At 43.7% G+C, this 21,095-nt stretch overlaps 1 protein-coding gene across 1 annotated transcript in view; it reads left to right on the top strand.

The window, feature by feature from the left end:
* The first annotated feature begins 2,056 nt into the window (after positions 1 to 2,056).
* BMX (BMX non-receptor tyrosine kinase) overlaps positions 2,057 to 21,095 on the top strand; it is a 30,274-nt gene continuing 11,235 nt past the window's right edge. The window contains exons 1-8 of the mRNA XM_066621315.1: positions 2,057 to 2,194; positions 2,329 to 2,433; positions 7,508 to 7,589; positions 9,844 to 9,963; positions 11,208 to 11,305; positions 14,578 to 14,732; positions 15,913 to 15,975; positions 16,824 to 16,883. Of these exons, the coding sequence (XP_066477412.1) occupies positions 2,057 to 2,194; positions 2,329 to 2,433; positions 7,508 to 7,589; positions 9,844 to 9,963; positions 11,208 to 11,305; positions 14,578 to 14,732; positions 15,913 to 15,975; positions 16,824 to 16,883 (821 nt within the window). The remainder of the gene's footprint in view (positions 2,195 to 2,328; positions 2,434 to 7,507; positions 7,590 to 9,843; positions 9,964 to 11,207; positions 11,306 to 14,577; positions 14,733 to 15,912; positions 15,976 to 16,823; positions 16,884 to 21,095) is intronic.

Genomic DNA, 21,095 nt, shown 5'->3' with positions numbered 1-21,095 from the left:
GGATCAAGCTCTTGCATTTTCTCCTGCCAGATATTTTTATAATATTATTATTCCTAAATTTAGGATTGCTTTTACTAAAGCTAGGTGTAATGCACTATTATCAGCAGTTCTTTTGGGGCGTTATGCAAGGCGTCCCTACTCAGAGAGACTGTGCCCCTGCCCTCAAAATGTGGTGGAGACAAGTGCCCACATTGTTTTGCAATGTCCATACTATGACAATTTGAGATCTAAATTTATCTCCCTGATCTTCGGTATTGAAACGGGGATGCAGGTGGAGGAGCAGCTTGCATTTCTGCTTTCTGATGTATACTCAGATATATCACTCAGGGTTGCCTGCTTCTGTTATGCTGCTCAGTTGGTAAGGAAGAAAATTGAGTGTGTAAATCTCTGATTTTATTATTTTACATATGTGTAACGGGGTGTTGGTTTTAATTCTGTGTATTTTGTTTTGTTGTTTGTGACTAGCTGGTCGGATGCCCGTAAATAAAGTATCTATCTATCTGGTCCCCATTAACCTTTATTTACATTCTTTCTTATGGAGGAAAATTTCTTTTTATAAATCATTTTACTATAAGTCCAATCTTTCCAGTTCCTGAACCTAACATATAACAGAGGCCCCCTGTACCAAAGTGGACTCCACTCTGTACAAATGGCATTGACTGTAAGAAGTGAAAATTGAATGCCCAATTATTGACAATATTTCCCTGTTTAAAATGTACAGACCAGCATAGACAGAACTGTGATGATGGGAAAAAAAGAATCATGGGTAGTGTGAGGAACATGCAAATAACATCTGATAGACACCCCATATTTGCAAAATATATGAGAAAGTAGCACTACTTCCTCTTGAAATGACAATGGAAAAGCGAAGAATATAGTCTCTGTAGAACAAGTCGCACTGAGGTAAGTTGCATGTCTAAAAGTGAATAATTTAAAATGGTAAATTATCTTGTAGCAATTTGAAGCCTAACAAATGTATGTAAGCATAAGTTTTTGTGAACTAGAGTCCACTTTGGATAACCAGCTAGCAAAATCATTTTAAACAGGCTGCTTTTAATGCATTGTTCTCTTCTTGTTTGTTTAATACATTTGACAAAATTACAAAATACATTATACTCACTTCTGAAATTTCTGTGTACATAAGGATGCATTACTATTTTTTTCAAAACATTCTAAATAAAACATTGGACATTTCCAATTATATATTTAGATTAAGGCTAGGACCTTTCCTTTGATCTATAAAACCTGGAAAATATTTGTTTACTTGTCTGTTTGAATTTGTTGTCATATTTAGAGACACTTAGAATTACATTTAGTTGTTTGTTGGATGCATTTCTAAATATATTTCAAATTCAAGTCCGATTGGAATCAGGCTGTTTTTTCGCTGAGGTATTAATATTTCTTTTTTGATATGTATTTTGAGAGTAAGGAAATAATGCAGGTTGATTATCCCTTATTAGGATGACTTGGGATGGCAAGATGTCTGGATTTCAAAATAATTGCATAAATACAATGAGAAATGCTTGCTCTTGCTCTTTTCACTGTTACATATGGCCATTTTGACCTCTTTGAACTATGTCTGTACAAGGACACACAAGAGAGAAGAGTACAGGATGTCCCTGCTTTGTATGTGAGAATGAGCCCAAGACCTTCTACTGTTCACACTACAGAAACAAGTCTTGGACAAAAATGCCTGGATTTCAAAGTAGTCCAAATTTCAGGTGTCTGGATAAGGGGTAAACGACCTGTACAGAAAAAGGGTTATGTTCAGAACTGAAAACTGATGGTATGTTATATGTGAATTGCAAATTGCCTCAGTTTTGTGGCACAATCCTAAACATGTTTATTCAGATGTAAATCCTACTATGTTTAAATGGTGTTTACTCCCAGGAAATGTGTCTAGGGCTGCAATTATATACACCAAGAGAAAGCCCTATTGAACACAATAGGACTTACATCTGCATAAACATGCATAGGATTGCAACCTTAACCTCAGTAAATTGGTGTTCTAGTTAGCAACATTTGCTGCTTTTTAAAGGACCATAAAGTGGAAACCATGGAGAACCAATCCATTCTAGAGGAGCTACTGGTAAAGAAGTCGCAACAGAAGAAGAAAATATCTCCAAATAACTACAAAGAACGACTCTTTGTGCTGACAAAAGCAAGCCTCTCCTACTATGAATATGACAAAGGGGTGAGAAGCTGATTTCTAAATGTGGTGTAAGAATTTAGGGAACCTCTTGGATCTCTACCCTATTTTAATTCTCCTTTACTAAGTTGAGTATTTTGTTGGGAATTGCCAATTTATTCCCTACTTTATCTTCTTAGAAAAAAGGACACCGAAAAGGGTCAATTGACATTAAGAAAATTCGATGTGCTGAAATAGTGACTCTTGAGGAATCCACCCCTCCAGAGAGGCAATATCCCTTCCAGGTAAGCATGTGCACACAGTAAAAGATTATGAATGGCTGCTTAATCTTTGTTGGATGGAATGGCTTGTGTCTTGCAGATTATATCAGTTATAGTCTTAACTCTTTGTTTTCAGTGGGGCCAACGGAACAAAGCAAGTGACAGGGTGTTGGGGGCCTTGGTGCAAAATCGGGAACCCTGAAAGTGCATTAGGTGCTATCGCTACCATTAGGATTATGGGGTCAACCTGGGCATGGGCATTTGACCAGTTCCTGTCCTGTCCAACCTCTAGTGCTGATTCCTGAACAAAACTTATTGTTTTGTCAGAAATTATTCTTCCTTTTGAGCAGAGTACAATCTGGAAGAAATGGTAGTCACCAACCTCAGATCTTCGGGGTAAGGAATCTTGCTTTGGGGGTTCAAGTGGGTGATTGTTTTTGCTCAGCGCATAGATCCACACACTGCTGCCAACCCTGGCTCCAGCATGTACAAAGGCTCCTCTCCATCACTTTTTGGCCCTTACTGTTATGTCCCCTATTTTGTTTGTTTTGCCTTGGAACTGGCTAGAAAAAGTCCCCCTTCCCTCTGGCTTTCTCCTGTCACTTTAATAGCACAGGCCAACACACATTTTGCTTCCTTAAAGGTTACACCAATTCCTGGGTATATTTGGGGTGCTGATTCCAAAAATGGCATCTGTTTTGCCGTATCATGTCTAGTTCAGTTTCAGTTTCAGTACCTCTATTGGCATACAGTTACAATACATACACACTTACATATAAAAAAACAAAACAAAACTTAAAAGAGCTGACTAGAGAACCATAACATGCCAAACTAAAATTGACAATTATAAAGCACGGACTTCAGGAAGTAGGGACACGCTGGACGCCACTATTTGTGAAATAAATATAGCTATCTGGAAAATGATGTTAGGGTCAGTGGAGGCTAGTAAAGATTGCAATATAACAGAGCCCTCAAAAGAGGAGTTAAGATAAGATTGGAGAACTAAGCATTTTTCCCTAGCCACACTATGGAGCGGGCAATGAAAAAGGAGGTGATCTAACGTTTCTGCAACTCGCTGGGGGCAGTGGAATCGTTCCATCTTATTTTTGCCAAATGGGTATAGCTTTCCCTAGCGCACGTTGGGGGAACGGTGCAAGGTGAGTCTATGCTAAAAACAGTACATAACGGGAGATGGTCGCTCAGTTTAAAATCATCAACTTTAAAAGTGGAAACAAGGGGCAAAAAAGAGGCTGAAATTAAAACATAATCAATAACACTAGTACCTACTGGGGAAATATAAGTAAATTCCGAAGCCCCAGAGAAGTTACATAAACTGTTAAGCCAAATCAAATTAAACTGGAGGCTAAAATTTGCCAGAAAATACCCGGCATCGTTAAAACAAATGTCTTTAGAACATCTCGCTAGGTGTCCATGAGTAGAAATAAAAGGTTCACAGTCCTCACAAGCCATCTTGTGAAAAATCTCAATACCATCCCCAACTCTTGAGTTAAAATCAGCACCAATAATTACTGTAGCGTTAGGGAAGATACTGCACGCGGCATTGCATTGTTCTGAGAGGAAGTTCCAAGCTTGCTCCCGCTGCAATTATTTTGGCAGGGGGGGTAGATAGACATTGAAAACGAGAAATGTCTGCTGTTGAACAATCAGTTTGACGATTAGTAAATTGCATAGATTTTCCGATGCCTTCACAAGGGTCCCTGGCAGGAGCGGGTTGATTAGAATTGCCAGACCCGCTTGAGCGCGGCCCTTCTTGTTGGGTCTATGAGCTGGTAGATGGAAAGTTTGATAATCATCAAAAAGAATTGGTTCTATTGACCACGTTTCTTGCAAGAGAATAATGTCAAAAGATGTTAAATAGGATAGAAATTCCTTATCAGAGCACTTCCGTTTCCAACCTGCAATTTTCCAGGAGACCAGCTTAACTTGATTGGGTAAATGTGCAACGATGCCAGAAAACTATGAGGGGAATAGCTCTCAGCCGGAAGTTGCCTTAGTCACGGTTGAAAAAGATTAGAAATCAGTGGGGACATAGCAAGGCAATTAAAAGGTCGGCCAGAGTTAATTATTGCAGAATCAATGCTACTTCCAGCTGAATCTAGCTTCATAGTAAACATATTGAAGTCACCTGGCACATCCTCCTGCGCTAAGGAGGTTGAGCAAGGAGGTTGTCTGGAGGGAGAATGATGATGAGTTGCCTTGGGACGGACGTCCAAATCAGGTGTGAGCGAAGAAATTACAGTCGACAAAGGCTGGCGCTTGGCAGTCTTCGGGGAAGGGGGACACTCACCCTGCTGAATCTCGAGTTCCCAAGGCGCATTGGTATCAAATTTCCCCAATCATTACTAATAAAATGCGCACTGGTCGTTTCTGGTTGTAAATTCAAACCCATAGAATTGGACAGATTGTCAGAAATTGAGTTGGACAAGGAAAGCGAAAATAACGGCCTTTCAACTACATTAGGCATCAGAGGTTTGACTGAAGTCGACAAGATTAAGGCTGAGGGAGGGTTATCCCAGGGAAACGTTCTTGGGCCAACACAAAGGGGGTGGATCGGGGAGTCCAGTTCAGAACAAGAAGAGGACTTCGCATGCTGACACTTCTTAGGCATGGTGCCTGCACCTGCAAGATCCGCCACCAATGGGGTTCGGTTGACACCATGCACTGGACTGCGCAAAAGGGTTCTGGGAGAAACATTTGTTCGAGAACCAAGGGGCAGACTCTTATTTGGAGTAAACGGCTTATGAGATTTGAATTTAAGAAGCGTTTGACTTCCAGACTGTATAAAAGTTCTCTGGATGGTTATATTAAAATTCCTAAAATGTGTTCTAGCATTAAATATAAGATTAGGTAATGCTTCTGAATTAAAAGCCAAATAGAGCCTTTTGGTATAGTTCCTGGAGGGCAAAAAGAAAGATTCCTGCAGTGCAGACAAATCCACTTGTGCCTTCAACAATTGGGACAGAGCCTCAACCATCCTGGGCTTAGAAGACCACAGAAAAGCATCTCCATATGGAATATTAAGAACCACAGCTGAGGGAGTTAATCTCAAGTGCTTATTGCAAACAGTGGATATTGGGCTTCCTCTCTCCAGTTGTGTATTGTTGTTAAGCTTTGCTCTTAAAGGGGAAAGTGGCACTGGGAGAGAGCTGGGCTGGCATAGCTGAAGGTTGCTGCCAGTTTGGATTTTATTTTCCAAATGCTGCAATGCCTGTAAAACAGTTTGCAAGTGTCCTTCGAGTTCATCAAACTGTTCGTAGATTGTTCGAAGGGTCTGAGCAGAGATTAAGCAGGCATCTCCCAAGGATTTTAATTGCACCACAGAGGGAATGCTGACATCCAAGCTTGCCTGAGCTCCACCTAACAGCACAGAGTCTGTATTCTGGATAATGTCTTCCTTATCAGGGGCAGATAAACAGACTGCTGATAAATCCAAGGAGGAAGAGCAGAGGGGGGTAACATCTGTAGCCTCCGACTATTGTTTGGAATTTGTGGGCAAGATAGGTAATTTTTTTTGTAAAAGAAAGGGCTCAATGGAAGGAGTAATCTTTACCACATTGTTTGAGTTCTTTTTTTTTTTTTCCTTTTGGCTCCCTTCTTATCAGTCCCACTCAGCACCGGGCTGGTTCTCCGTCTTTTCATTGTGGAGGCTGTTGGCACTGATGGCTTTTTCTTAGAAGAAGCTATCGGCTGTGGTCTTCAGGAACTTTACCAAGCTATATATTAGCTCAAAACTGCTCAATATCACACTAAACTTATAAAAACAAAAAATATACTATAGAATAACAATAACAAAAAAGGATAGGAAAAAAATAAAAGATGGGAGTAGGAGGATAAAACAAATCTTATAAATTAAAGCCGGAGCACTCTAAAAGAGCAGCTGCACCGGCAGCCATCTTGGAACCTCCATCATGTCTAGTTTTAGAGACACGGCATAGTCTCTTTAGTGAATGGTTCAAGCAGCTTCCTCATGAGGAAGCCTATACCATGGCTTCCTCATGAGGAAGCTGCTTGAACCATTCACTAATGAGGCTATACTATATCTCCCAAACCAGACGTGATAGGGCAAAATGGATGCCATTTTTGGAATCGGCATCCCCAAATTCATATCAAACCACTATAAAGTTTGGGGAAAAACTTTTCTGACCCTCAATTTTGTAGGCCTGTGTAGTTGTTTGATCTGCAGGAGTTAACAAATGTCATTTTGTATGGCACGGAGATAAAGGTTTATCACCTGCTACTTGGTGCAGTGACCAGTTGTTAAAGGCACAGGACAGAAACCAATAGCAAAAGCTGGCAATCATATTCTGATCATAACTGATGCTGTTGTCAACGAGTTCCTGCATAGGATCATTTAGTATGTTTCATGATGGTTGTCTTTAAGGAGCTTCTTTTGCATGTTATGCTCATGCATTCATTCCTTGTGATTGACAAGGCATTGGAAGTAGGCAAAACAACAGTGGCAGCTAGGAACCTAATTCAGTGGCATAGCTAGGGGGTGCAAAGCACTAAGTTTTGCAGGGAGCCTCACTGCAGCATGCAAGTGGCGCCTCCCCTTTGGAGCCATTCTGAGCAGTGGGAGCAAAACAGAGGCAAATGTCTCTGTTTTGCTCCCCACCCGGGAATGACTCCAAGGGGGAGGGGCCACTTGCACGCTTCGGTGAGGCTCCCTGCAAAACACAGTGCTTTGCACCCCCTCTCGCTATGCCACTGGCCTAACTAGATGTGACAAATAAGACTGGTGACAGGACTTTCTGCCTCTTTCCAACTGAAGGGTGAGGGGTACTTTTGGCTGCAGTAGGGACCCACAGTGCTGAGGAAGGGGGTGTTAACCTTTTTCTCTGCACCATTTCGCGTTGCTGTCACTGCCCAGAATGGCTCCGACTGCAAGGGAGAGAGGCAGCTTACACAGTGCATTGAGGTGCCCTGCAAAATGTAATGCCCTGGGATGCCACTGGGGTGTGTGTATGTGAACTCTATATCTCTGATGAAACAAACCTTAGTACGTCGCACCTGGTGTGCCAGCGATATGCTTATTTTCCTTGCTGGTAACTACAGAACTGCTTTTTCCTGCTCTTAGATTGTGTACAAAGGTGGCCTGCTGTATGTGTTCACTGCAAACAAAGAGAGCAGAAGGCACTGGCTGGAAGCTTTGCATAAAGGTATTAAGAGTTCTAGTAGACTAACAGTGCAAGTCTATGCATGCCTACTCAGAAGTACCATTACATTCAGTGGTTCTTACTCCCTGGTAAGTGTTTGTAGGATTGCAGCCTTTGTTCCATTAATATAATGGAACTTGTATCTATGTAGACATACATAGTAACAGTGTAATCCTAAGTGCATTGCATGCCATCTTCCATACTGTGAGGCTTCACAGAACAGTTAGCACACACTTGCAAGGAAATCAGTCTTTATCTAGCAGCCCCACTGTCAATAGCCCTCTATGTTCAGTGGGTCTTGCTGTCTGGCTAGATTAGAAGATATGTTTAGGATGGCAACTGAAAACAGTTTTTGTGATTTAAAATGTATTTCACATCACAAATAATGGGAGAAACTCTTTTAATTTTAATTTTTATTTTTTGTAGGAGGGCAAGCCCAAAACTTCTTGTGCCTGAGGTAGCAGGCTAGGGTTACCAGATACAAAGGGGGACAGAGCACTTAGACCTTTAGTTATTGTAAAGAAGAGGGAATTTGGGCAGGTGAAGCTTTATAAATCCCTTCCATGCTGAGCGGCACCTGCCAAAATCCCTCTTCTACACAATGGTTAAAGGTGTAGGCACTCTGTCCTCCTTTGTATCTGGTAACCCTGTAGCAGGCCAAATGCTGCCCCCTTCCCTAGTGAAGTACCAGTCTTTGCTCCTCCCAATCCCTGGACTGGAAAATGAAGAGAGAGGCGGAGAAGCAGAGAAAGTGTGGAGGAGAAGAGAAAAAAGTGATACTAGACTAGTGTATTGGAGACTGTGTCCTCTTCTGCTCTGTCTCCCTCTTCCTTTTTCAGTCCGGGAAGTGGGAAGGGAAGGAGCAGTGGAAAGAAGTGGGTGGATAGAGGTTGTCATCCCCGGCCAATCTGTTGCCTGAGGCAACTGCCTCTGTATAGATTTACAGCCTTATGGATGTAAATGAAAGCATCTGCACTCTGTATAGATATCCTATATCAGTGGTTTTCAAACTGGGGATTTGCGACACCCTAGCCTGAAGGTCATGGCCTCTGCCCCCCTAAGGGGTGGGGACAGCGAGGAGGCAGGGAGAAGGCAGCAACCGTCCTGGGGTGTGGAGAGCCCTGCGCGAGTGTCTGCAGGGCTCCCCAGCCTGCAGACAGTGAAAGCGATCACTCCACTTTCACTTCTGCAGACCTGGGGAGCCCTGCAGGTCTGCAGCACCCCTGAGTGACACGATCCTGGGGGATCCTGGGGATCGTGTCACTGCCTTACCCCCGCTGCCCCCCCCCCCGCAAGAAATGACAGCAGTGCAAACTCTTCATGAGAGTTTGAAAAACGCTGCCCTATATAAATTTTGTACTCTGCATATGTTCTGGAGCTACTATTCCCAATATTAGTTTTTCAAGTTTAGATTCATGTAACCTTATCAATTTGGAGTACAGAGAGCAAAATTCTTGAGATCCAAATGTCTTACCCATTGCCACCTGAACAAGAGCACTTCGTGTATGGCTGGCCGCCAGCAGAAGTTCCCAGAGGGAAATTAATAGAGCCTGGACAAGAGACATGGGAGGAGTATTCCCTTTGTTATGGGCACATCATGCCAGTGGACAGGTCCTTCAGCATACACATTCATGAGATCAGGAGGGGTGCCTGAGGGGTGAAATTGGGAGGGGTGCCGTTGCACTGAGTCCTGGAGCCAGTAGCATCACAGCAAGGGTACAGCTGGTGCAGGCCACACTGGGTGTCATCTTCAGGAGAGGTGAGACCACACCACCTGAGCCTCCATCCAGTGATCTTTGGCCTGCTCTGGGACACCTCATGCCTTCACCAATGATCACTGAATGAAGGTAGTCTGGAGACAGATACTTTGAATTTAAAGCAATAGGCTGGAAGGTTGGGGGTGATGTCATTGTGTCAAACTTCCTGAATGCCAGTACACACCATACCAGATTGCATCCACCGCAGGGGCTTCTCTGGAGAGATATTTCTCAATATTTATCTCACATACACTCCCATGCATCCCCAACTCCCGCCTATCACAGTAGGGGGGCTGCACCTCCCTCTCCCAGTCTCTAAAGAAAGAAGAGGAGAAGCTGCTTGAGATGGTGCTAAATCCTTTGTTGATGACTCCAGTCCTCCCTGCTGTCCACTGGGCTTCTGGTAGTCCTAAATCTGTGCTTCTGTTGTGCTATTAAGATCCTTGTTTTACAGTAGCAAAAAAAAGTATCTGTTTTTTTCCTCCCTCTGTGCTTTCCAGAGATTCAGGGCAACAGAGAGTTACTAAACAAGTACCACAAAGGAGTCTTTTCAAATGGGAAGTTTCCCTGCTGCAATCAGACATGCAAAACCGCTCCTGGATGCACCATATGGGAGAAATGTAATGTGCTGTTTGTTTTTTTTTTCTTAGTTCCTACATTTGAAGTGTATCCTCTTCGTACCATGTCCAATATGCACAGATAGTTATAGTCAGTAAACTATAACTCATCATGTCAGCAGTAAACATGCAGCCTAATCCTAAACTTCCCAGCACTGCAGGCTACAGCGGTGCCATAATGGCTGCCGGCATATCCTGTGGAGTCTCAAGGAAGCTGCCAAAAGTCTCCTCGGGGGAAGGGGACATGCCATTTAAACCATAATTTTAAAGCTTGTAACTGACAAAATAAATGTTAAATAAAATCAAGCGTCCTCTGTGATACATTTTCATTGTGTTTAGGGTCAGAGCCACATATTAGAAAAAGCTATAGAGTATTGGACAACACTGGTTTGATGTATTTACCATAGGGCACTGAGGGCCCAACCCTTACCTGTGTGTGCCAGCTCAGCACCAGCACACAGTGTCGCAAACGTGCTGTAAGGTTCAGCCCAGCTAACACGCTGAGCCAGCACCAGGTATTGGATAGGTGACCGCCGCCCGGAGCGCTGGGCAACAGAGGGGTAAATGTGGGCAGGGGAAGGCATTCTGGGGTAAGGGGAGGGAAGGGAGAAGGCATGGTGGGGGAGGAAGTGGAGCAGTACTGGCAGAATCCTGAGCCCTGCATCGGGCCTCTCAGCCCAACACAGGACTCCATTACTCTGCACTGGCTAAAAAGCCAGTGCAGAGTGGAGTAGCCCCATAGTGGGACAAATGTCCTCTTCCCCCAAGCAGCTGGTGGCGGCAACATGATGCATTTAGGATGCTGCAGCAGCCATTTTGGCGCTGGGCAGCTCAAGATTGGGCTGTTCATCTGTTTGAATGGGTCTTTCATATATTGTAACTATGCAACCCAACTTTCAGTCATTCAGTGCGCTTTCTATAATCACTGATGGGGGTTACCCAAAGTCTGTTTGTGGGTTCAGGCTCAGACCACGAGGTTCATTTATCATTGTTGTTTTTGTTGATGTAGATTCCAGCCTACATTGCACAAGCACTGCAGGGAGGTCGCTACCACCTGTACCTAGAAAACAGGTGAGTTTGGAACTGTTCAGCAGTGAATTTGTCTGTAGAGTTAGATTTGCTGCTAAACATAGGTGACTCCTGGCAAAGAGAGACGTCCTTGGCTCACCTCTCTTCCATCGGAGAGAAACAATATACTGTATATGGAAATTTCACATAACCTGTAACAGGTTTATTGTCTCTGATAGGTGGAGTCAACTTTCCTAGAGAGATGCTGTGTAGAGTGCTAGAAGAAGGGGCCTGCTTTAGTGCTCTGACAGGCAAGCCCAGGCATGTCGACTTGGAAGTAAGTCCCATTGTGGTCAATGGGGCTTGCTCCCAGGAAAGTATGTATAGCACTGTAGCCTGAAATTCCTTCCTTGTATTGACAAGGGAAATTGTTTTAAGATAGCAAGCCGTTGTGCAGCTCCTGTGCTTGCAATACAGTCAGCAAAGGCAGTACCCTGCATATCTGACTTCTTGCACAAAGAAGCACAAAAGCAGAATTCCTTATCCTTGAAATTTGGAAACATCCTTAGAAAAGAGGGTTTTGACTATACAAGCAAGTTTTCACACAGGACAGCAAGGGTGCTATTTTGCGCTTAAAGAGTCTTCCAGGTATGCTCTGTCCCCACTTTTTCAGCCCATGCTGCAATCGAAATCCAAAGGTGTGCTCACAGCACTCTAAAGGATTGAATTACTTCTTTGAATGAACACTTCAGGTGTACCTGGAAACTCTGTCATTGCTGACTATTGTACAGAACAAGCTTTGTTTGGTGGATTAACAGTCACGCAAATCAGCCAGGCTGATCACACAGGCTTTAACACTAGGCTTGAAGACTCATTTTCATGAACCCTGTTCTTCCAGGCAGTATTTCGAGTTGGGAAAGACATTTAAAGTAGCCATGTGACGATACTTCTTTTTATTTTGTTTCTGCTGTTCTGAGTATTTTTGACAAATCACTTTGCTGACAAATCATTTTTGACAAATCACTTTGGAGTATTAACCAAGCAACATAAGAAATAAACAGATTAGGGTTACCTGCTGCTATGAATACTAGAGATCCCATCAAATTCTGCAGGATTTGTAACTCAATACTACCAAGGCACAAACTAATGATGTACTTGTAGGAGCAGTCTAAAATTGTACAGTACTGGTGTTATTACGGTCTTATTTTTTCCTTCTTCCACCTGGGACTTCATGGGTACAACCGGTCTTTCTATCCCACTACCTAAGTGAGATTTGATGAGGAATCACATTCTGTATCTAGGTGCTTGCATTTATGGTGTTACTATCATTATGAGTGTAACCACACAAGAACAATTTGGGGGCAAGGCTGGGCTCCCCCTCCTCCTTCCCCCCCCCCCCAACAACTGGTTCCTCTTTTAGTAGTACATTTTTGAGTTAATAGGCCATTTTTTTCCTGGGTGCCACTCTAGGCCTACCAAAACTGGTACGCTGTACCCTGGGGTTCCACTACTCAGCCTGCTCTGTGCCTTGCACCCAGACCCCACTAAGGTACCAATTTTTTTATTTCCAGGTTTGGCAGCCCATATCCAAGCAGGCGATTAGGATGTTGCTCCCAGGTGGCAGTCCCTGAGTTGTTTGGGAACAAGACAGGGCAGGCACCCTCTTACCCGCCTGTGTGATAGGCTCTACTTTGGTATGAGAGCAGGAGGGGAGGATGAAAGGAAAAGGAAAACAGAGGCAAGGAAGATAGAAGCAAACTATGGGAAAGCAGCACAGCAGGAAGCCGTGCGTGAAGGGTCCCCCTTTGGTGGTTCATCAGGGCCTGACACAACCTGGCATTAGCCCTGTGGCTTTCCCCAAAGAATCCTCGGGACTGGAGAGGCTGAGGTGCTGAGGATTTTCTGGTAGAGATCGACAACCACAGAGCTGCAGGTCTCAGCAAACAATCGCACAGCCCTCCACCTATTGGCAGGCAAAGGCAGATTTTCCCAGTATCTGGAAATAAGAACTTTGCCCTTACCTTGCCCTAAACAAATAACACTAATGAAAAACCATTTCAGAATCTTCTCTGGCATATTTAATAGCAGAGTGCTGGCTCTTTCGTGTCCTGGGAGCTTGTCCAAATACGTTTTTGAAGTTCGTTACACAAAAGAGGCTTAAGCGTGAAATACATTGCTTCTTTGGAATTTGCTTAGAAAGGAACATGCCTGAGGGCCTTCTGAACAGGCTTTTTGAGTAGCAAAAGGATCACATTCGGAGGCCCTCCTTATAATGCTATTGAATTCTGTATATTCTGGGATTTTGCTCCACCCAAGTATGTTTGGGCCAAACTAGATGTGATATGAGTCACGCCATTCGTGCTGGTGTGCTTAGTTTTCTTATGTCAATAGCATGTGTGGGTGTGGGAGTCCCATTTGGGTGTGGGAACACATTTGGTTCCCATTTGGTTTGACATTTAGTTTATCTCACTAAATGACTCTCAGCTATGTCACGTACTATAGGCTGTATGGGAGAAAACCTGAAGGGTAACCTTGTTCCTAACATTTATGTAATATAGGGCTGGCCCACACATGATGCTAGCTTGTGTCAAGCGTTGAATGTGGCAGGAGCAGTGAACTGGAGGGGGTCTCCCACCCTGCTTCTTTCTACTGTCCTATTCTGGCCCATTGCTCGCAAAATTGCCAGTTGTGAGCAGGATCAGGGCAGTGGCAGCCTGCCTTTTCTTTCAGTGCCGCTGGAGGAAGAAAGAAAAAAAAAAACCACTGTCACCACTGCCTCTGCTCACACGAAGCTGCTCCCGTCATGCTTTGCACATCCTATTTATTTCAAATGGGATGACATTGATAACATTACAGGACAAGAAGGTACTGCTGGAGCATACAGAAAGGGTATCCCCTTTCCCCTGAAAGGGCAGGAATGGGATCACCTTGCCTTCCTTGCCCACCCAGCTACTTTTCGCTCCTCCTTTTTCTCCAGCAGCACTGGAGGAAGAGCAAAAACAAAAAGCTGCCACTGCTGGTGCATGAGATTGCAGCAGCAGTAACATGTTCACACATGAAAGAATGGCAGTATTTGGTGCTCCCTTGGGTCTCAGCCAAGCTTGGAAATAAGTTCCACTGAAAATTACTTTCAGGGGGATGATCCATACTAAAGGCACAATCCTAACCAACTTTCCAGCACTGGCATAGCTGTGCCAGTGGGGCATGTGCTGTATCATGCAGTTGGGGGGCAGTCACGGAGGCCTCCTCAAGGTAAGGCAATGTTTGTTCCCTTACCTCAGAGTTGCATTGCTCTTATGTCAGTGCTGGAGAGTTAGTTAAGATTGCGGTCTAGAACCGTAATGGGGGTAGGGGGGTAGGATGGCTTTAAATCTACTCTCTTCATGTTCCTGTTCCCATTTGGTGACCCCACATGAGACATTTACACAAGAAAAGAAACTTCAGTTAGGCCACTCATGAGGCCCAAGATAATGTGCTTGATGTGCTCTAAAGATTTACAATGTGCAACTTAAGTGCTAGTGATCATTGTAGAAGTGGCAATAATTTCTTTCTTTAATGTGTTAATGTACTTCCCTGAACTACTGATTCTGATTTCATCATCCTTCTCAGGTTCTAGCCTCTGACAAGTCGTTTCTGAAAGAAGTCTTGGCTATGTATAACTATGAACCAAAAGGAAACTCTGATGTTCAACTGGTCAAAAACCACAAATATTATGTTTTGAAAGATGAGGATCCTGACTGGTGGCATGTGAAGGATCTGGAAGGGTGAGTGTTCTCCATGGATGTCTTTGGATCATTCACAATGTCTTAGCTAATCTACCTCATCGCTTATATCTAAGGATACAGTGGGAGGGAACCTCATGTACATTTCTCTGGGCTTCTTGGAGGAAGAGTAGGGTATAAAAGTTGGTATGTAATGGCTTATATAAGTGGTCTGCACACATTATCAGGATAATGTCTGAAGAAGGGACTTATGTAAGATCAGAGCTCCACTTTGATGAGCATTTGGTAAGAGTACATATGTCTCAATCAGGTAAAATGCCTGCTGCACTTACATCAGAGCTTATGCTGATGTACCTGGATGAAATCCTATGCCCTTCCCAGCATCATTGTCAAAAACAGTGCTTGACTGGCAGGGAGCCAGAGAGGGCCTGACCTCCTTAATTCTTGTGCTAGCCTCCTTAGCTGCTGTTTTGGAAAGTTATATGTGGGGCACAAGTTGGCTAAAATTGGGAGGAGTCAGATGGTAAATTTCATTAAGAGTCCCTCTGTGTTCCCTGCCCTAATCTGAACATTGGTCAGAAGCACAATAATCACAGTAGAAAAAGAGAGCAGATGTCCCAATGACGATGGCCTTTCCCACATAACCCTTTAGCAACACTTGCTAATTACACAGGCCAACACAGATTTTTCTTCCCTAAACGTTACACCAATTCCTGGGTATATTTGGGGTGTCTATTCCAAACATGGCATCCATTTTGCCCTATCACATCTAGTTTTGGAGACACGGCATAGCCTCTTTAGTGCATGGTTCAAGCAGCTTCCTCATGAGGAAGCCTACACCATGGCTTCCTAATGAGGAAGCTGCTTGAACCATTCACTAATGAGGCTATACTATATCTCCAAAAATAGACATGATAGGGCAAAACGGATGCCATTTTTGGAATTGGCACCTCAAATTCATATCAAACCACTATAAAGTTTGGGGAAAAACTTTTCTGACCCTCAATTTTGTAGGCCTGTTATGGTTCATCATTCCCCACAAAGATGCCATATTAGCAACGTATGGAAGGTACCATCAACATGCCTCAAGAACAGGAATACCATGATATCATGTAACCCAGTCCCTCATTTTGTCATGTTCCCTTGCATATCTATCTTTGTTGTACTTCCTATAGTTTTTTTTAATGAAGCCTTACGATTACTTGATATTTTTCATTTGCAGAAACGAAGGCCTTGCTCCCCGTGCCTGTCTGATGGAGGTCTCTCACACCACAGATGAAGCAGGGTAAATCATAATCTAGCCATTTTGATATACAGTATTAGCATTCAGCATATTAAAATCAGAGGCCCAATGTAGTTCTTCCATTCATGTGCTATTTCAATGGGAGTTTTAAAAGACCAGCTAAGATGAGAAAATCAGAAATTGCTCTTCAGATTATTCAGAGCTACCTTTTACTGATGGTAAAATATTCTGTCAACATTAATGAGTAATCATATATCATACAGAGCTTATGTTTTACCAACACAGTCTCCACACACAGTCATTCAGCACACAAGGCCATTATGGGAATGGAAAACTTCTAGGTGCCTCTTATATTCCCATATAGCCTACCCTCTTCCATTTAATCAAAGACCATGAGTGGAAGAACAATAAAAACAGACTGTATTACACCCAGTTGGGTTCCTCCATGCAAGGGCTTTGTGGATGTGTTGGGAATCTGAAACTGACCTAAGATTAAATGCAAACTTGATAGAATTTGAACACTGAATAAGTTCAAAAATAGATGTGTTGACAACCTGGAGCAGATACATGGGTCTAAGAAGGAGTCTACAACTCTAATATCCCAATCCTGACCAACTTTCCCGTGCCAGTGCAGCTGTGCCAATGGGCTGGGGTGTGTGCTGCATTCTGTGGGGGGGAGGGGCAGTCATGGAGGCCTCCTCAAGGTAAGGGAATGTTTGCTCCCTTACCTTGGTGCTGCATTGCAGCTGCATCAATGCCGGAAAGTTGGATAGGATTCGGCTGTAAATGTAGATTTTTCCTCTCCATAGTCTCAATATCAAGAATGAGAAATGAAGTTGATGATGTAAAGGATTTTCATAAGGATTTGTTGTATCCTTTTGCTTTTGCAGGGAATGCTCTGATACATCCAGAGTGTCATCCGAAGAGGAGGAAGGCATCGCCAAATATGAGTGAGGAGCAGACATTGGGTGTAACTGATCCTTGGGGCTATGATGGGCCCCCAAGCACTAGGGCTAGTTTGAGTATTTACCAACAGGATTAATCTCTTTGCCCTGGGCCATAGAAGCAAAGATGTTAACAATACCCTCTCCTGCTTCTGTTGTTGTGTAATTACAGAGCTGCTAGTGTTAGGTGCTCTTTGCTTTTCTGTACAGCACACTGAAACTCTTTCATTGGTTTGATTGTACAAACAGGAGCACAATCTCTGTTTGTGCTAGATGAAAAAGGCGATCCGGTGGAAATAAACTTAGAAAGGGACAAGATTCTCTGGATCTAATGCTAGTAGGGGCATCTATTGGACTTCATGCTCACCTCTAAGGATCCCACCAGTTATTTCATGAGAAAATGCATCCAGGAATCACATCTGTGAGTCCCAACCATGTGGAATTTGCATCCATACATTCATTCCAATCTGAGGTTTATTTGTGGCAAACACCATGCTAGTCCCTCCTCTCATGCTGCCAATCATCCTTGAGCCTATGCCTTCATATATCCCAGCAGCAATTGCCTACTGAAATGTGCAAGAGTTTACCCTGAGAGCTTGTGCATCTGAGGGCAGAAAGCTTCATGCTCCCATATAGAATTTAAGAAATACTACATGATTTGCTACTCCAAATTTAACAGGGATTTTTTTTCCCCAGAACATTCAGTTCTGTTCTTTAACTGTTGAAAAAACTGCCCCCCACCCTTGATTCCAAGCAGGAAGGATGGAAATCAATAAGTATAATGGATTGTTTGGTTGCACAGGGCAATCATCCCATTTAGAACCAGAGAGGGGAGCTGTTGAGTATCAGTGCAAGCAGCCAATCACTGTCCTGGCAGTCCTGGCACAATTTATTCATGTTCAATGGAGGCTGTTCAAGTGTGCCTCTCCTACCTTCCCCACACCTCCAGTTTTAGGGACCACAACAACAGTGAAGGCGGGAAACATTTCAACAGGGAGCATGGACAAAGGGATGAGAGTGGAGCAAAAACTGCACATTCCACATGTATCGATTTTCTTCACGTTATCATTTTTTGACGGGGAGAAAGTCCTAGGATTCCCCCCCAGTCCAATCTGTTCACTCCATTATGTTCCATCTGCATATTGGGAGTGTGCGTTCTGGCAGGTGTGAGTGTTAGCCCTTGTGAGGGCAGCATACCTCCTGCCCTACTGGATACCCTAATGGGGAGCCTGGAGCAGCTGGATATTTCACTATGGGGAGAATTCCCCCGCCCTTTCCAAACCCTGCAGGTGTGGATCAGGACTATATTTTATTTTTTGAGACAAGTAGAAGTCTGTGCCTTGCCAAATTTGAATTGGGTTAAAAAATGCATGCTTGTATTAGGGCCCCACAACTGAGGTCATGGTGATTTGAGAAGAGCTTGGGGTAGTTTGGGGGATTAAAAAGAAATTATAAAAAACTCTGAATCACTATGTTTGAGATTTATATAAATAAATGTATTGAAGGAAAATTTATGCCTTGAGATGCTATAGTTCAAACATTTGCATAAATAAAATCACTTAAAATATCTCATTGGACAAATTATTAAGACCTGGATGTGTAATGTTCTCCCTGGTGCCAGGTGCATCAATGGATGGCAAATTATTATTATTGCCCATCTTAGATTTTGTGGATCTCTCTAACAGTGGCACCAGCCATACGCCTATTATGTAATTGGCTGGTCCAACTCGGGGAAGTTCTTTCCCCATGTTTGCTAAGTTCCGGTCTTTAACCAAGACAGATAAGACCTGTCGATTCGAGTGATCTGCCTTTACATGAAGCCACTTATCATGTGCTGAGTGTCCTCAATGGCCCAACCAGTACCCTACAGTCCTACAACCTCTGCTCTGCCAAGGCCTCAAGTCTGGTGGTCATATTGTCCAAGGGTCTTTCCTGGCCCTTGGTCACTACCCTCTCCATGCTGCAACATGCTACCCTGGAAGCAATTGAGGGGTTTTGTGACCCTCATTTCCTGGTTTGTCTGCAACATCTCCCTAAAGCAGGGGTCTCCAAAGTTTTTGGCCAGCGGGCCGCATCAAATATCTGGCATGGTGTTGGGGGCCGGAAAAAAATTTAAATATAAAATTTATATAAATTAAAGAAGTAACTTAGATGAGTGAATAAATGAATGAATGGGCTCATTCATTCAACCTCTCTGGCCCTTAGAACACACTCCAGATGCAACCAGAGCATAGCTCCAGTCATGTTCGGCCAAGTAGGCCAGAGGCTTTCAGGGGACAAGAGGCTGGCCGCAGGCCAGATAGAAGCTCACTGTGGGCCACATCTGACCCCTGGGCTGGGGTTTGGAGACCCCTGCCCTAGAGATGCTGCCACTTCTGGCAGCAGATTCCTCAGTTGCCTAATTCTCTCCATCCCATTGCTCGATTTCTGCAAAGGAGAGACTGGTTTTAAACAGTGCATCCATTAGTGCGGTTAGTGCCAAAGGTGAGAAAGACATCCCTCCCTCCAGCTTTCATTGATCCTGCTGACCAGCTGTCCCCCTGCCACTTTCCAATGCATTGTTTTTAAATAGTGCAGTACTTATCTGATCAGTACCAATGGCAGGAAGACCATTAACACCCCCTTGCAGTGGTTCAAGCAGCAGGGTGTCTGCATCACCCATGGTTTGGGGCGACTCACCCAATGCAGAAGTTCTTGTCAGTGGGGAGGGAGACTCCTCTGGGTTGTTGGGAAACAGGCTCAAGACCACTTTTTTTTGTTGCCATCTGCTTCTCCCCTGCATCCCTCAGTGTGGTAGTGCACCTCCTATGCTGTATACCCATGACCCACCCTTGAGGGATACCTCTGTAGGCCACACAGAGAAACTGGTCAAGGATGTTGAAGAAGCTTCAGGAGCTCCCAGACAGACATTGCCTTTCTTCACTCGTTAGTAGCTCCTCCAAAGTTCTTTGGCGTTGCTCCAGCCTGAGTCTATGCTTCAGCAGCATGTTCCAGTAGCTTGTGTCCTTGAGCCTCTCTGAAATGTAGTAGAACTGATCCATGTTGCAGTGAGTTTTGGCAAAGCTGCCTGGATAGCCTCTTCCTGCCAAATGTCAATGAAGGCTCTCCGTCTTGCTCCACGGAGGATTCCTCCGACAGCCAGGAAGCCCCTTGCTACTGACAGGAGTAGCTGGAACAGTCTGAATACCAGTTTCCTCCATCTATTGTTGATCCAAAGATCCTGAGTTTCTTACAAAATTCAAGTTAGGTCCACTTTTGTGCCTTTCCTTTCTACTCACCACAAGGGGTAGAGACAGCTGCCCATTAAAGCCAAAAAGGAGAGTATGGGCTTTGGCAAAGGAGGCTGCATTGGGAGACAGACTAGGATGCTGTCTTGCCTCCTTTGGGGACTCAAAACCACAGATATTGACAACCACATGAGTTTTGCAAACATACATCTGCAAACCCACATGAAAGATTCTGAACTCGTGGACTAAAAAGTAAAAAGGGTACTTGGCTTATTCTCTGAGAACAAACTCATGGATAAGGAAACCCATGTGGGTTTCACATGCAAGCATGTATTATATCTGTGGCAAAGGCTGTTTACCACATGGAAAACATCGTTGAATGGTGTCGGCTTAAATTAGCCCATTCCTAATATTAGTCATCTCACATAAGAACAGGAAAAAAACTCCTCCATTCCTAATAGTTACATAAGAATCTTAAAATCTTCCTTCACATGGCATTCCTAGCATTTGCACTGAAAACACAGCCAAGTGGCAAAAAATATAGTTGTCTTGAGGAGAAATAACAAGGGTCCTTTGCAATATCATATTCCCTCATAAGCATCACTTAGAGTCATGTGAAGGAACCACAGTGGTTTGAAAATTTGTGCATGGCTTCAAAAATTGTATCTTCACAAGGTCTTTGAGGACATTGCTTGTGATGTTTAATGAAATTGATAATCCCAGAGGTTAAAGTGGGTGACATAACTAAAACAGTGATCAATATGGATTGATTTCCAACCATTCTAAAGCCAGGTGTCCATTCAGGGGGGTGGGAGAGAGTAGGCCCAAGCAAGCATCTTGGTTGTATCACATCAAACTTACAATGCGACCCTATGCATATATACTCAGAAGTGTCACTGAGTTCAATGGGACTTACTCTCAGGTAGGTATATATAAGATTGCAACCTTACTGTAGGTGGTTATTAGCATGATTAGCTGTGAACCAGAAGTT

Source organism: Tiliqua scincoides, chromosome 3 (assembly GCF_035046505.1).
Source record: "Tiliqua scincoides isolate rTilSci1 chromosome 3, rTilSci1.hap2, whole genome shotgun sequence".
Classification (NCBI taxonomy): Eukaryota; Metazoa; Chordata; class Lepidosauria; order Squamata; family Scincidae; genus Tiliqua; species Tiliqua scincoides.
Note: the sequence above shows the minus strand (reverse complement) of the source record. Positions and strands in the feature narration are given on the sequence as shown.